At 36.5% G+C, this 12,860-nt stretch overlaps 1 protein-coding gene across 1 annotated transcript; it reads left to right on the top strand.

The window, feature by feature from the left end:
- Nucleotides 1-1,910: 1,910 nt before the first annotated feature.
- Nucleotides 1,911-12,495, top strand: LOC128528183 (vomeronasal type-2 receptor 26-like). Its single transcript, XM_053500939.1, has 2 exons — nt 1,911-2,448; nt 11,555-12,495. Exons 1-2 carry the CDS (start codon nt 1,911-1,913, stop codon nt 12,493-12,495), a joined length of 1,479 nt encoding a protein of 492 aa, XP_053356914.1.
- Nucleotides 12,496-12,860: the final 365 nt, after the last annotated feature.

Genomic DNA, 12,860 nt, shown 5'->3' with positions numbered 1-12,860 from the left:
TCTAATCTGAGGTGCTGTTAATTGGTCATTTTTCAGACTGATAACTCTAAATGTACTTCTCGTCTGTGGCAGAGGTAGGTTTTGGTCTCGCCCTTCTGGGATGGCCTTCATGAGAGCCAGTTTCATTATGGTGCTTGACGGATTTTGCAAATGCACTTGACAATACTGTTCTTGCAAGAACTATTACAGAAAGGCTGACCTCTGTGTCTTAAAATAACAACTAACTGTTGTTTTTGTTGCTGTTACGTAATTACCTAATTCCATATGTGTTATTTTAAAGTTTTGTTGTAGAATGTAGAAAATAAATCACTAAACAAAACAAAGAAATTTGCAAGTGACCCCACACTTTTGAACGGGAGTATATATATATATATATATATATATATATATTATATGTGCATTGTTTCATATCTATGTTTCAATTTGTATTCACAGACATTCTTGTATGAAATAAACTACCCACCAAAGAAACAGATGGATAAAATGAAAACAGTGGAACGCTTGTTTAAAAAAACAAATGCTTATAAAAACACAAAATGCAAAAAAGGTTACTTTTTGTTTATCATTTACAATATATTGATATACACAAAACCTTCCTTAAGTGTTATGATTCTAAAATGTTTTTTTTCTATTTCTTGCCACAGAAGACATTTATCACCTGATGAAGTACTATAGGAGTGCCACAATTAAAAGTACAGTTTGTGTACGACTGATAGGCTTGCTGATTATATCTGTGTCACTGTCCCTTCTATGTGACACAACATTTGTAATATTTAGTAACTACCAGCAGAGATGTCCTATTCCCCACAGAGCCAATTACTCCAAACTGAAGTTAACATTCTCATGGTGCTCTTTTAATACGTTACCTATAACTGCACAACACTCAGGATGTTCTTGCAAAGTCCACCACACAGTGGTTGGGATCTCCTTTGTCCTGAGCATCTCCAGTACTCTGGGGGGAAATAAATTGGTGTCAGTGGCTTTCAGGGCTACATTTCCAGTCAATATTATAAAGTGGTTTGAGGACACTATAACAGAGACTCAGTGTTTTGCCTTCATTATATGCCAGTTTTACATGAATGTGCTTTTGGCTAATTCTTCCGCAACAAAATTATAAACAAAAATTGAAAAAATCATTTTAGAAAGGAACTTAGGCTCAGTCATACAAATCATATGTATACCGGGCAGATAGGACTTTTGGACCTACTTTATTAGGATGATTATAATTATGATGATTATTATTATTACTGTTATTAAAAATAAAAATATAAAACTATTAGAAAAATACCCTATACTGTGGCTTCAATTTATTTAAATTAAAAAATAAATAAATAAATAAATAGATCATGGACTTTGTTTAGACACAAGTTTGAAGCACTACTGTATGTGTTTAAAAAAGTAATACATATGTGAAACATTATTTTGTGAGCACAGTTTGAAGTGTAAATGAAACAAATTCTTAAAGTGAAATTTAATAAAAATCTTTTACAATTAGTCACGTGCGTACCCCAAGCGAGATGGCGGCTGTCTAGATAGGCTCCTACCCACTCGGTAATAATTATATAATTTATGACGAAGTAGTTGACATTTTGTTTAAAATAATAATTTAAAACGTTTATGATCCGGATGCTAAGAACTTAATCACGTTTCTAAGTGTATCACGATGACTACAACATCCAAATACTTCAAAGAAGCAAACCGCATGGCGACCAGGCAGAACCCACCATTAGCGGATGCTAAGGCTGCTTCGAGTCCCCCCGAAAAGCAGACTGACGCTAAAGTGAGCCTGGATAAAGTTTATGCTGAAATTACTAAAATGAGCAAGACCCTTCAGGTAGTTGCAGCGGACACAATCGCCATTAGAGACAATGACGGAGCTAAAAGATACCGTGAACGGGCTGTAAGTCAGAATGGAGGAGGCGGAGGGCCGTATCTCACAAATAGAGGATGTGACAGAGAGGCTGACGACAGATAAAGATGCTAAAGAAAAGGAGATAAAAGTTTTGTGGGACCGTCTTCAAATACTTGAAAACTATAGTAAGAGAAACGATGTAAGGCTCGTGGGGTTGAAAGAGAAGTATGAAACGAACAGCACCTTGGAGAGCTGTGTGAAGAAAGTTCTGAGTGCAGGCCTGGGGATCGATATGGAGGGGGAATTCGAAATTGAGAGAGTTCATCGAATACTGGCCCCCATGCCGAGTGAGGATCAACCGCCGAGACCGCTGCTGATCAGGTTTTTGAGACAATCAGCGCGGGAGAAAGTTCTGCGAGCCGTGCGGGAACTCTGTGGAATCGAGTGGGAGGATGTTAAGTTATCCGTGTTTCCCGACATGACGAAGGAGCTGGCTGAAAAAAGAAAGACTTTTTTGTCTGCCAAGAAATCGCTTCAACAGTTAAACGTGAGATACACGCTTGCTTTCCCTGCTACTCTGAGATTTACTTGGAAAGGTAGAAAACGTAGTTTCACCACCACGGAGGAAGCAGAGCGTTTCATCAGCACTTTACGTGATGATGGGTCATAAACAGGTACGCCGTATAAGACAGTGATATTTTCGGATGATGAGGATTATATAAAAGTCAACCATGGGTGGAAATTAAACACGAGTGGGTTTTGAGCTTTATGGTACGCTGCCGAGCAGCATGCAGCTGGACAGTGTCATTACGAGCTGCATGGGGGGTGCCCCACGGACCAAAAAGAGTTATTTTTCGTTGTTGCATGTTATATTTGCAACTTTTTTTTTTGTTTTCAGGCTTTGGCTTAGAGACCAGGGATTGGTCAGAGCTCCCAGGTTCTGTTTTAAGGGAGCATTTTAAGTTACTTATTTGTGTTCATAACGTTTTTTTCAAATTTTTCATTAAAAAAGGTTCGGTCATGACAAAGTTTACTACTAAAAGTTTGTTACTGGACTTGCTAGGCAGGAAGGTCTATATAGGTATACATACACAACAGTGGGTTCCTTTGGTGCTGGAATTTTATTCTATTTCATTTTATTTCTCCCTTTCTTCTGATATCGATATTTCATAGTGCATTATGGTGGGGAACCATATAACATGTATGTCTTGGAACATAAAAGGCCTATAAAAAGAGGTAAAGTAATGACTTATTTGAAACATAATAATGTGGATATCGCATTTATTTAGGAAACACACTTTAAAGGAGACGAGGCTTTAAAATTAAAGTACGGGTGGGTTGGACACGTATTTCATAGCTCCTTTTCCAGCAAACGGAATGGGGTTGCCATACTAGTGAAAAAGAATCTAAATTTTGTTATGACTGGTGAGGTCAAAGACAGTGAGGGGAGAATGGTGTGTATACAGGCCACAATAAATGGTACTGCTGTGGTGTTATGTAATATCTACGCTCCAAATATAGGGGATCCTAATTTTTTCTATGAATTAAATAAGAATTTAGGGGAAATGGATGGCCAAATAATACTGGCCGGAGATTTTAACCAAGTGTGGGATGCCTTTATAGATAGAAGTATATGTAGGGACCAAACATATCCTAAAGACAGAACAGCAATTCATATGATGAGTGAGGATAATGGATTAGTGGATATTTGGCGTCTTGTGAACCCACGTGAGAGGGAATACACCTTTTATTCTCATTGTCATAAATCCTACTCCAGAATTGATATGTTTTTTATCTCAAACACCATGACAAAGCATGTAACACACTGTAACATAAATGCTATTGCTTTATCAGATCACGCTGCCGTGAAATTAGGCATTGATATTAACTGCGACAAAGAGCGAAAAGGCAGATGGAGATTAAACACCTCACTGCTGTCACACGAGGCCTTTAGTTTGTCGTTAAAAGAAGATTTAAAGTCCTTCTTCGAAATTAATACAGGTAGTACTGATAAAAGGGCAACTGAATGGGAGGCATCTAAGGCTTATGTGAGAGGGAAGATAATTGGTTATGCTTCTAAAAGAAAAAGGGAGGATCGGGTCAGAATACAGGAATTAGACAACAAAATTAAAAATTATGAAAAACAATTATCCCAATGTTTCTCAAATCAACTATATCAAGATATTTGTAAACTCAAATTTGAACTCCAGGAGATTTATAATAAAAAGGTGGAATATGCTCTATTCAGATTGGGAACGACTTTCTATGAGGAAGGGGAGAAAACTGGGAAACTGCTTGCTAGACAGCTGAAGCAAAAAAATACATGTAATCTGATATCAGCTATTAAGAAAGGAAACGGAGTAGTAACATCAGTTAAGGAAATTAATGAGGTTTTACAGAAGTTTTACAAAGATTTATACACAGCTGATATTAGTCCTAAACAAGAAGAATTTAACAGCTTCTTCTTCAAACTTAAAATGCCTAAATTGTCCCCAGAGGAGGTGAATATGTTAGAGGGTCCAATAACAGAACTTGAAGTCAGAAAAGCTGTATCTATCATGAGGAATGGAAAGTCAGCAGGGTTAGATGGGCTCCCGGTTGAATATTATAAACAGTATATAGATTTACTTGCACCCACTTTAACAGAAGTATATAATGAGGCATATACTAGTGGATCTCTTCCCTCTTCTTTTAATGAAGCTCTAATATCGGTGATTCCTAAGAAAGATAGGGAACCAACGGAACCCTCAAATTTTCGGCCAATAAGTTTGATTAATGTAGACTGCAAGATCCTTAGCAAAATTCTTGCGTTACGGTTAAAAAAGGTATTATCCAACATTATAAACCCTGATCAAGTTGGATTTATGATAAACAGGTCATCAACAGATAACATGAGAAGGTTACTACATCTAATTTGGTTAAATAGAGAAAAAACTGACCCAATTGTTGCCGTCTCACTGGACGCAGAGAAGGCGTTCGATCGGGTTCACTGGGAATTTTTGTTCACGACTTTATCAAATTTTGGGTTCGGGCCTGGTTTCATAAAGTGGGTTCAAACATTATATAAGACACCTAAGGCATGCGTGATAACCAATGGTAAAGTTTCTCCATCTTTCGATCTCACCAGGGGGACAAGACAGGGGTGCCCGCTATCGCCACTGTTGTTTAATATCACACTAGAACCATTGGCTATAGCTGTTAGGGCTAATGCAAATATTTCAGGCGTACAGGGAGGTGACAAAGAGCACAAATTGTTTTTATATGCTGATGACATTTTGGCCATGGTCAAAGACCCAGATAAGTCCTTACCTCACTTAATGGAAACTGTCCAATCCTACTCCAAAGTGTCTGGATATAAAATTAATTGGACAAAGTCGGAAGCTACGCCTATATCCGGAATATGCAACGCAAATATGGTAACTAAATTTGGCTTTAGATGGATCCCAAGAGGAATAAAATATCTGGGTATTAAAATATGCAGGGAGTTAGAAGAGATTCCTATGCTAAATTTAGCACCACTTGTACAAAACATTAAAAATAACTTGGATAAATGGGGGAAAATTCAGCTAACTTTATGGGGGAAAGTAAATATAATTAAGATGGTGGTTTTGCCTCAAATTAATTATGTGCTGATGATGCTCCCACTTACAATACCAGAGTTGATCTTTAACCAATATGATATGATGGTTAAACATTTCCTCTGGAACGGGAGAAGGCCTAGGATAAAGTTTAGCAAACTATGTGCAACCCGTGATAAAGGAGGGTTGGGATTACCAGACCCTCGGCTCTATCAGATATCTTTTGAAATGGCAAAATTGGCCAAGCATTGGAATAATAATACTCAATTAGACTGGGTTATTATTGAAAAAGCCTTGTCCCGGCCATACAGTTCTATCGAGCACCTGTCTCAGTGCTTAGAAATAACCATAAATCCTATCATGAAGCACTCAAGAGAGGTCTGGGCGAAGATTCACAAGATGCATAAATTATCACAATGTAAACAACCATACTCTTCTTTATGGTATAATTCTGCTATTTGTATTGGGAAATCACCCATATATTGGAAGAAATGGCACATGAATGGCTTGTGTACTGTTAAAGACTTGTTTGAACAGGGTGTGTTTATGTCTTATAATAATCTTGTACAGAAATATAATTTAAAGGGAAAAGATAACTACTGGAAATATCTTCAAATTAGGAATTGTGTTTCCACAAAAATTCTGCACACAGACGGAAACAATATCTTGGACTTTTTAACACTACCCCATCCTCAACAAAAAGCCTCCGTATTTTACAGGATGACCAACCAGGTGCTTAGCAATGACTGCATTAATTTAAAGACGATATGGGAAAAGGATCTTGGGACTGAATTTGGGCTCGAAGAGTGGAAAAGAATTTTGTCAAACACCGGAAAATATGTAAGAGAAGCTAGAGGACAATTTACACAGTACAAAATCTTACATAGGTTTTATTTGACACCTCTTAGACTTAACAGAATGGGTTTGACAAATAATGATGTTTGTTGGAAATGTCAAAAAGATAGAGGTACTTTTATTCATTGTATCTGGGATTGTTCAATTATCCAGCCTTTATGGCACCAAACTTTAAATATCTTGAGCAAATGGCTTGGAACAACAATACCATTATTACCAAGGTTGTGTCTATTAGGAGACAGGGAGCAGATGCCAATTACTACAAAGGAAGAGTTTGCAGTGATTATGGTGGGGGTCTCTGTGACGGCTAGAGTCATTTTGAAGCACTGGAAAACTCCCAAAACCCCAGAGTTAAAAGAATGGGTCAACATAATGACCAGGACAGCTTCGTACGAACGTTTGCTTTGCAAACTACATAATAACAACAAAGCAGGGGCCCCTGTGGGTATTCCAGTTTGGGAAGATTTTTGGTCTTTTGTGACGCTGTCTTCATGTAACACAATAATTATGGCTTTTCATTGTTATTGCCATTGTAATTTTTCTCTATTTATTGATACATCTACTTCTGTTAACTTCAGTCACTGTAATATTTTGGCCTTGCAAACGCTATTGATACATTTGTTGTCATGTACCGAATGAAAACAATAAAAACTTGAATTACAAAAAAAAAAAAAATCTTTTACAATTCCTTTTAACAACCAGGGTCTGACGAATTGATTACTTTCAGCAGTAGTCAACACAATCTTTAATATTAGCCTGCACACAATTTGGATTTTAGAACTTTTGAGAACAATAAAAATGCCTACTGCATACCTAAAGGAATCAAATAAAAAAAAGTCATTATAATCATCTAGCAGAACAGGATTTTGGTAATATGTGGGTTTTTGTGTATGTACTAGCTTTGTGTAAAATACAGTATAACTGGGGATCACAAACTGGGGGTCCGGCAAATCTGGCTCATTAGTTTTTTGTGAAGTTTAAATGAAACTGAATCATAAAATAAAATAAAATAAAATAAACCCCTTTTCTGTACAGTTAAAATGAGATTCTTTCTCCCCTTCATGTGTGCTCTTGTCATGCCAATGGTTGTTGTCTAGACAGGGCCCCATAGTCTATGCAACCATTATGATACACTTATGCAACATTAGTGATATACATGCTCAGTCTGTGAAATCATTAATTTTCCCTTTGTTGTTTTAATAACCACACTTTCCAATATTTCATGGAATGTGGATGTAAGGATTTGCAAATTCAGCCACAACAGAATTAATGAGGTAGCTCTCTGACATAAGGTTAGAGTGGTTACCAAATCTTATGTTTCTCTTCCTTGGGGCCAAACCTAGGTTTGTGTATGTTTTTTTTTTCTTTGTTGTTGTTATTTTTTGAATTGTTTGTTTTGTACTTTCTTCACAGACACACTGTGAAAAGCCTCCAAAATCCCTATCAGTGTTTATACCTAGGAATGATTGGCAAGTGGTTATGTTGTTTAGCAGAAGACTGCAGTGGGAGTGTGCAGGAATGAATAATTTAATGTATTTCTGTTTGCTTAATGTACATGTGAAAGAGAGAGAAAGAGAGAGAGAGAGAGAGAGAGAGAGAGAGAGAGCACAAAGCAGAGAGTGCTTGAAATGACCCAAGCTGAAACAAAGCAAAGCAATTTATCTCTAGCTACAGACAACAATGCTACCTCACTCTAAACCATCGATCAACTAGTATTCTTTACCATCCCTATCCTGTCTAACAACTTGATCTCCCTTTTCTTTGTGTCTTCCTGCACCCTTTCATCCCCCCTGACTCTTTTATCTTCAAAATTCCTAGGAAGATTTATTTCCCTGCTCCTTGATTATTAGTGCTTAACAGCAAAGAGAATTAATAACAACCAAAAGCAGAATAAATTACAACTTGACACAACTTGCCTCTTACTGTGCTCTCTTGTCTTCATTCTCATTTGAAGTAATTACTGATAAGCCTGCCTTCTTCAAGGAAAAGCTGAAATCTTCTGCAGAATATCGTCACAAGCTCCAAAATATATTTTTCTTAACTACTTAACCTACCAAGTATTCCTCCTACATCTTCCCTGATTGCTGAAGACTTAGCTACATTTTATAATGATAAGATTTAAAAATATATATTTGCCAAACCTTTACAGTTACCATAACCCCAACACTACAGACACAAAAATTCCTTTCTCTTTCACTGGCACATTTTTTTTAACCGGGCAACATCTTTCATCATCTATACCACTTTATCCTGCATACACGGTGGTGAGGGGCCTGGAGCCTATCCCAGGAGACTTAGGGCATGAGGTGGGATGCTACATTCTGGACGGGGTGCCAATCCATCACTGGGTACAGACCTGGGCAATAGAAATCCTGCAAGTCATCTCTTCGTCCAATCCTACCACTAATTGCTAATTGGATCCAAACCCTTTAACAATGCTCAATACAATCTCACAAGATCTAATACCCAAGACAATAGTTCTATAACATCTAGTCATGTACATGCTACATTTAAGAGAGCAAGAGTTACTCTAATACTGAAGAAACCCACTGGAACCAGCAAACACCAGCAACTAGTGACCAGTATCACTTTTTAAAATCCTCATATGCTCTATTTACAGACAACTGTTTAATGAATCTTAACCAGTCTGCCTTCAAAGCAGAACATACACAGAAGATGCCTTTTTTATCATCACTGGGAGGCTACATGCTGCTATATCAATCAAATTATCCCCTGTCCTCATCCTCATCAACCTTTTACTAACATCTGACATCTGAGTAAAACACAACACTCTCTTGTCCATCTCACAAATTTAGGAATCTGTGGCATACAGTAGCATTGCTTCCTATTTGGATGAGCAGTAATATGAGGTGATGTGGACCTCAGACTCTCCAATGGTGACCAACAAGGCTTTATACTTGCTCATTTGTTGTTCTTCAGACATTCAAGTTTCTTCTCACATTGCTAACTTGACTATTGTCAAACCTAACCATGTCAATTTCTTCTTTACAACATCAAAGAGTTTTGTAAGTTTCTGTTTGCACAAGGCACTCAGGTACTTGCTCACTCTCAGCTTCTTCTTGACACACCTCTGATGAGAATCAACCTATGACATGCATGGCACTATATAGCACTATATAAAAGAAATACCCATCCATTTCCTTCAACCATGGGTAATCTTAACATTCTGTGTATGTGTTTAATGCTTTTTACATCAACAGTGTTTGCATGTCTACTGCTCGGTAAGTTTGACATGCAAGACATGTTCAGGGGAGGAGACATTATGATAGGTGGAATTTTTCCAATATTTAACAAGCAGGAGAATATTCTTGATTCATTTGAAAATAAACCACGTAAAGCTGAATGTAAAATGTAAGTAAATAATCATACATTAAATAAAGGGGAATATAGTTTATATATATATATATATATATATATATATTATTCATTAATTGGTTGTTTTATTTTGCTTTGTTTCTCTATTCTAACATTTTTCCCAGATTTGACTTACAAGCATTTCGCTGGACTAGAATCATGATGTTTGCAGTAGAAGAAATAAATAAAGATGATAATTTACTTCCTAACATCACTCTAGGGTATACAATTTTAGACTCCTGTGCGTCTCCTTCTAATGTTTTGCGTGCTGCCCTCACTCTGGTGAGCATGTCAGAAAAAAATAACTATTCCGCTCGATGTTATCCACCCTCCCTTTCAGCTATTGTAGCTGAATCAGGATCTACCCAGTCATTAATTGTAGCTGGGGCACTTGGATCATTCGGAGTTCCAGTGGTAATAACAAACGTCAAGAAAATGTAAATTACCTTAAATGTAAAAATACATTTGTATTTATACATGTATGCTGTTTGTGTCTAAATAGGTAAGCTACTTTTCAACATGTGAGTGTCTAAGTAACAAAAATAAATATCCCACATTTTTCCGAACAATACCAAGTGACTATTACCAGGCAAAGGCCCTGGCTTTCCTTGTCAAACGATTTGGTTGGACATGGATTGGAGTTTTACAGTCTGACAATGATTATGGGAGAAATGGGATATCAGCATTCACAAAGGAAATACAGGGATTTGGTGTTTGCATTTCATTTGTTGGCACAGTTCTACGGACATATCCCGAAAGTAAAATTCTTGAAGTTGTGAAACTGATAAAAAAATCAACTGTCAAAGTGATTCTTGCATTTGTGCCAGAGGGAGACCTCTATCCTTTAATGACAGAAGTGGTAAAACAAAACATTACAGAAATACAGTGGATTGCAAGTGAAGCCTGGATAACTGCAAACAGACCATCCACTCCAGAAATGTTCAAATCTTTTGGAGGAACAATAGGATTTATAGTTCGAAAGATGCCCATGCCCAAAATAGAACCAGTTCTTAAGGATATCAGCCCATATTATAAAGCAGAGTCTAGTTTTGTAAGTGATTACTGGGAAACAATTGTGGGCTGTAGACCTCCATCTTCAGTAAATGATTTACTTAACAGCACAAAAGCATGCTCAGGTGCAGAAACAGTAGATTATACAAACAAATTCTTTGATGTCACACAACTAAGAGTGGATTATAATGTATATCAAGCAGTGTATGCAATTGCACATGCATTACATCAGGTGATATTTTGTGGAAAGCCTGAAAGGAATATTTCGAAACTGTGTCGTTCTTTGTTAGAGATCACCCCAATTCTGGTGAGCTAAACATTTTTATTCACATTTCTTTTAAAGACGTTAAGCCTTTTATTGACTACAGTGCTATTTTTGTTTCCAAGGTAAGTGAACAACTGAAAAAAGTACATTTTGTTGATCCATTTGGAGAGGTAGTGTTCTTTGACAAGAATGGAGACCCCCCTGCTTCATATGAAGTAATAAACTGGCAGCTGAGAGAAGGGCAAGTGCAGCATATTGAGGTTGGCCATTTCAGCACCACTGCAAATGGAAAATATGAACTTGTGATTAATCAAGACATGATTGTATGGAGAACAGGCAATTTGGTAGTGCAAATATAATATAAATACTGTAAAAGCACATTTTCTTTTATTTATTATTTTTTTATTCATATGGCTATCCAACATCTGTACTGTGTTTTACTATTGCAGACTCCAAAAGCAGTTTGCTCTGAAATCTGTCCACATGGCACAAGAAAAGCACAAATCAAAGGATTGCCTCTGTGCTGCTTTGATTGTATCCCATGTGCTGATGGCTCTATATCAAATACAACAGGTAATTATTATTTTTTTTATTTATTCTGCCTACATAATGAATAAGTACAATCAAGCATTTCAACCTATTTATCTTCCACTTTAGGAGCTGCAGACTGCATTACCTGTCCTGAAGAGTACTGGTCTAATGAAAAGAAAGACAAGTGCATCATGAAAATAACAGAGTTTCTTTCATACACAGAAACAATGGGGATTGTTCTAATAGGGATGTCAGTATTAGGTTCTTGTTTAGCATTTTCTGTTATGGTGGTTTTCATGTATTTTAGGGACACACCAATAGTAAAAGCGAATAATTCTGAGCTGAGCTTACTATTACTTCTTTCTCTTATATTTTGCTTCCTCTGTCCTCTCACATTCATTGGCGAGCCCACAGTTTGGTCTTGCATGTTGCGTCATACAGCATTTGGTATCACTTTTGCCCTCTGCATTTCTTGTATCTTGGGAAAAACCATAGTTGTAGTAACTGCCTTCAGAGCAACACTACCTGGGAAAAATGTTGCGGGACATTTTGGGCCACTTCAACAAAAGGCCATTGTGTCTTTAGGCACTTTATTGCAGATAGTTTGTTGTATTATTTGGCTAAATGTTGCACCACCATTCCCTAATAAAGTTTTTGAGCAAAAAAGTAAAAAAATAATTTTAGAATGTAACACAGGCTCAGATGCTGCATTTTATGCTGTCTTGGGGTATATTGGCCTTCTTGCTTTTATTTGTTTGGTCCTCGCCTTTTTAGCTAGAAAACTACCTGATAATTTTAATGAAGCCAAATTTATCACATTTAGTATGCTTATATTCTGTGCAGTTTGGATCACCTTTATTCCAGCTTATGTCAGCTCTCCTGGAAAACATACAGTAGCTGTAGAAATATTTGCGATTTTGTCCTCTGCTTTTGGCCTACTTTTATGCATTTTTGCACCAAAGTGTTACATAATTTTACTCAAACCAGAGAGAAACACAAGAAAACATGTAATGGGAAAAGCCCATTAAAACTGAGAGTTATACATTTATGTAAAGTAATTAAGGTATTTAATTTATTTGTAGAATTTATTGTAAAATGTATATAGTTTTCTGAATTTGTAATTAATAATTAATTTTATAATTAAGAACGTTTGTGCTTGTGAACATTACTATTGTTTACTGGCACAGTTACAGATCCAAAAAGGTAAAAAAAAAAAAAAAAAAGTCATACTGTTTTTTTTACAGACTTTTTAACTGCTTACATATACATTTCTCTAAAAATGTATTGTTACTGATGGTAATTTAAAATCAGTGATAAGAATTTTTAGTAAAGCATATTAAAGTAACACAGTTTTTACAGAAATGCAATAAAATAATTGTCTCTAAGGTTGCAT

The sequence above is a fragment of the Clarias gariepinus genome, chromosome 7, assembly GCF_024256425.1.
Source record: "Clarias gariepinus isolate MV-2021 ecotype Netherlands chromosome 7, CGAR_prim_01v2, whole genome shotgun sequence".
Taxonomy (NCBI): domain Eukaryota; kingdom Metazoa; phylum Chordata; class Actinopteri; order Siluriformes; family Clariidae; genus Clarias; species Clarias gariepinus.
The sequence above is the reverse complement of the archived record's forward strand: the minus strand, read 5'-3'. Positions and strand labels throughout refer to the sequence as shown.

What these genes read in the sequence shown, in the direction of transcription:
- LOC128528183 (XM_053500939.1), top strand. Translation starts at nt 1,911, where the DNA reads ATGGAGGAGGCGGAGGGCCGTATCTCACAAATAGAGGATGTGACAGAG. An exon ending in TCTGAGATTTACTTGGAAAG is followed by an intron (nt 2,449 to 11,554) that starts GTAGAAAACGTA and finishes ATAATGAATAAG; the next exon opens with TACAATCAAGCATTTCAACC.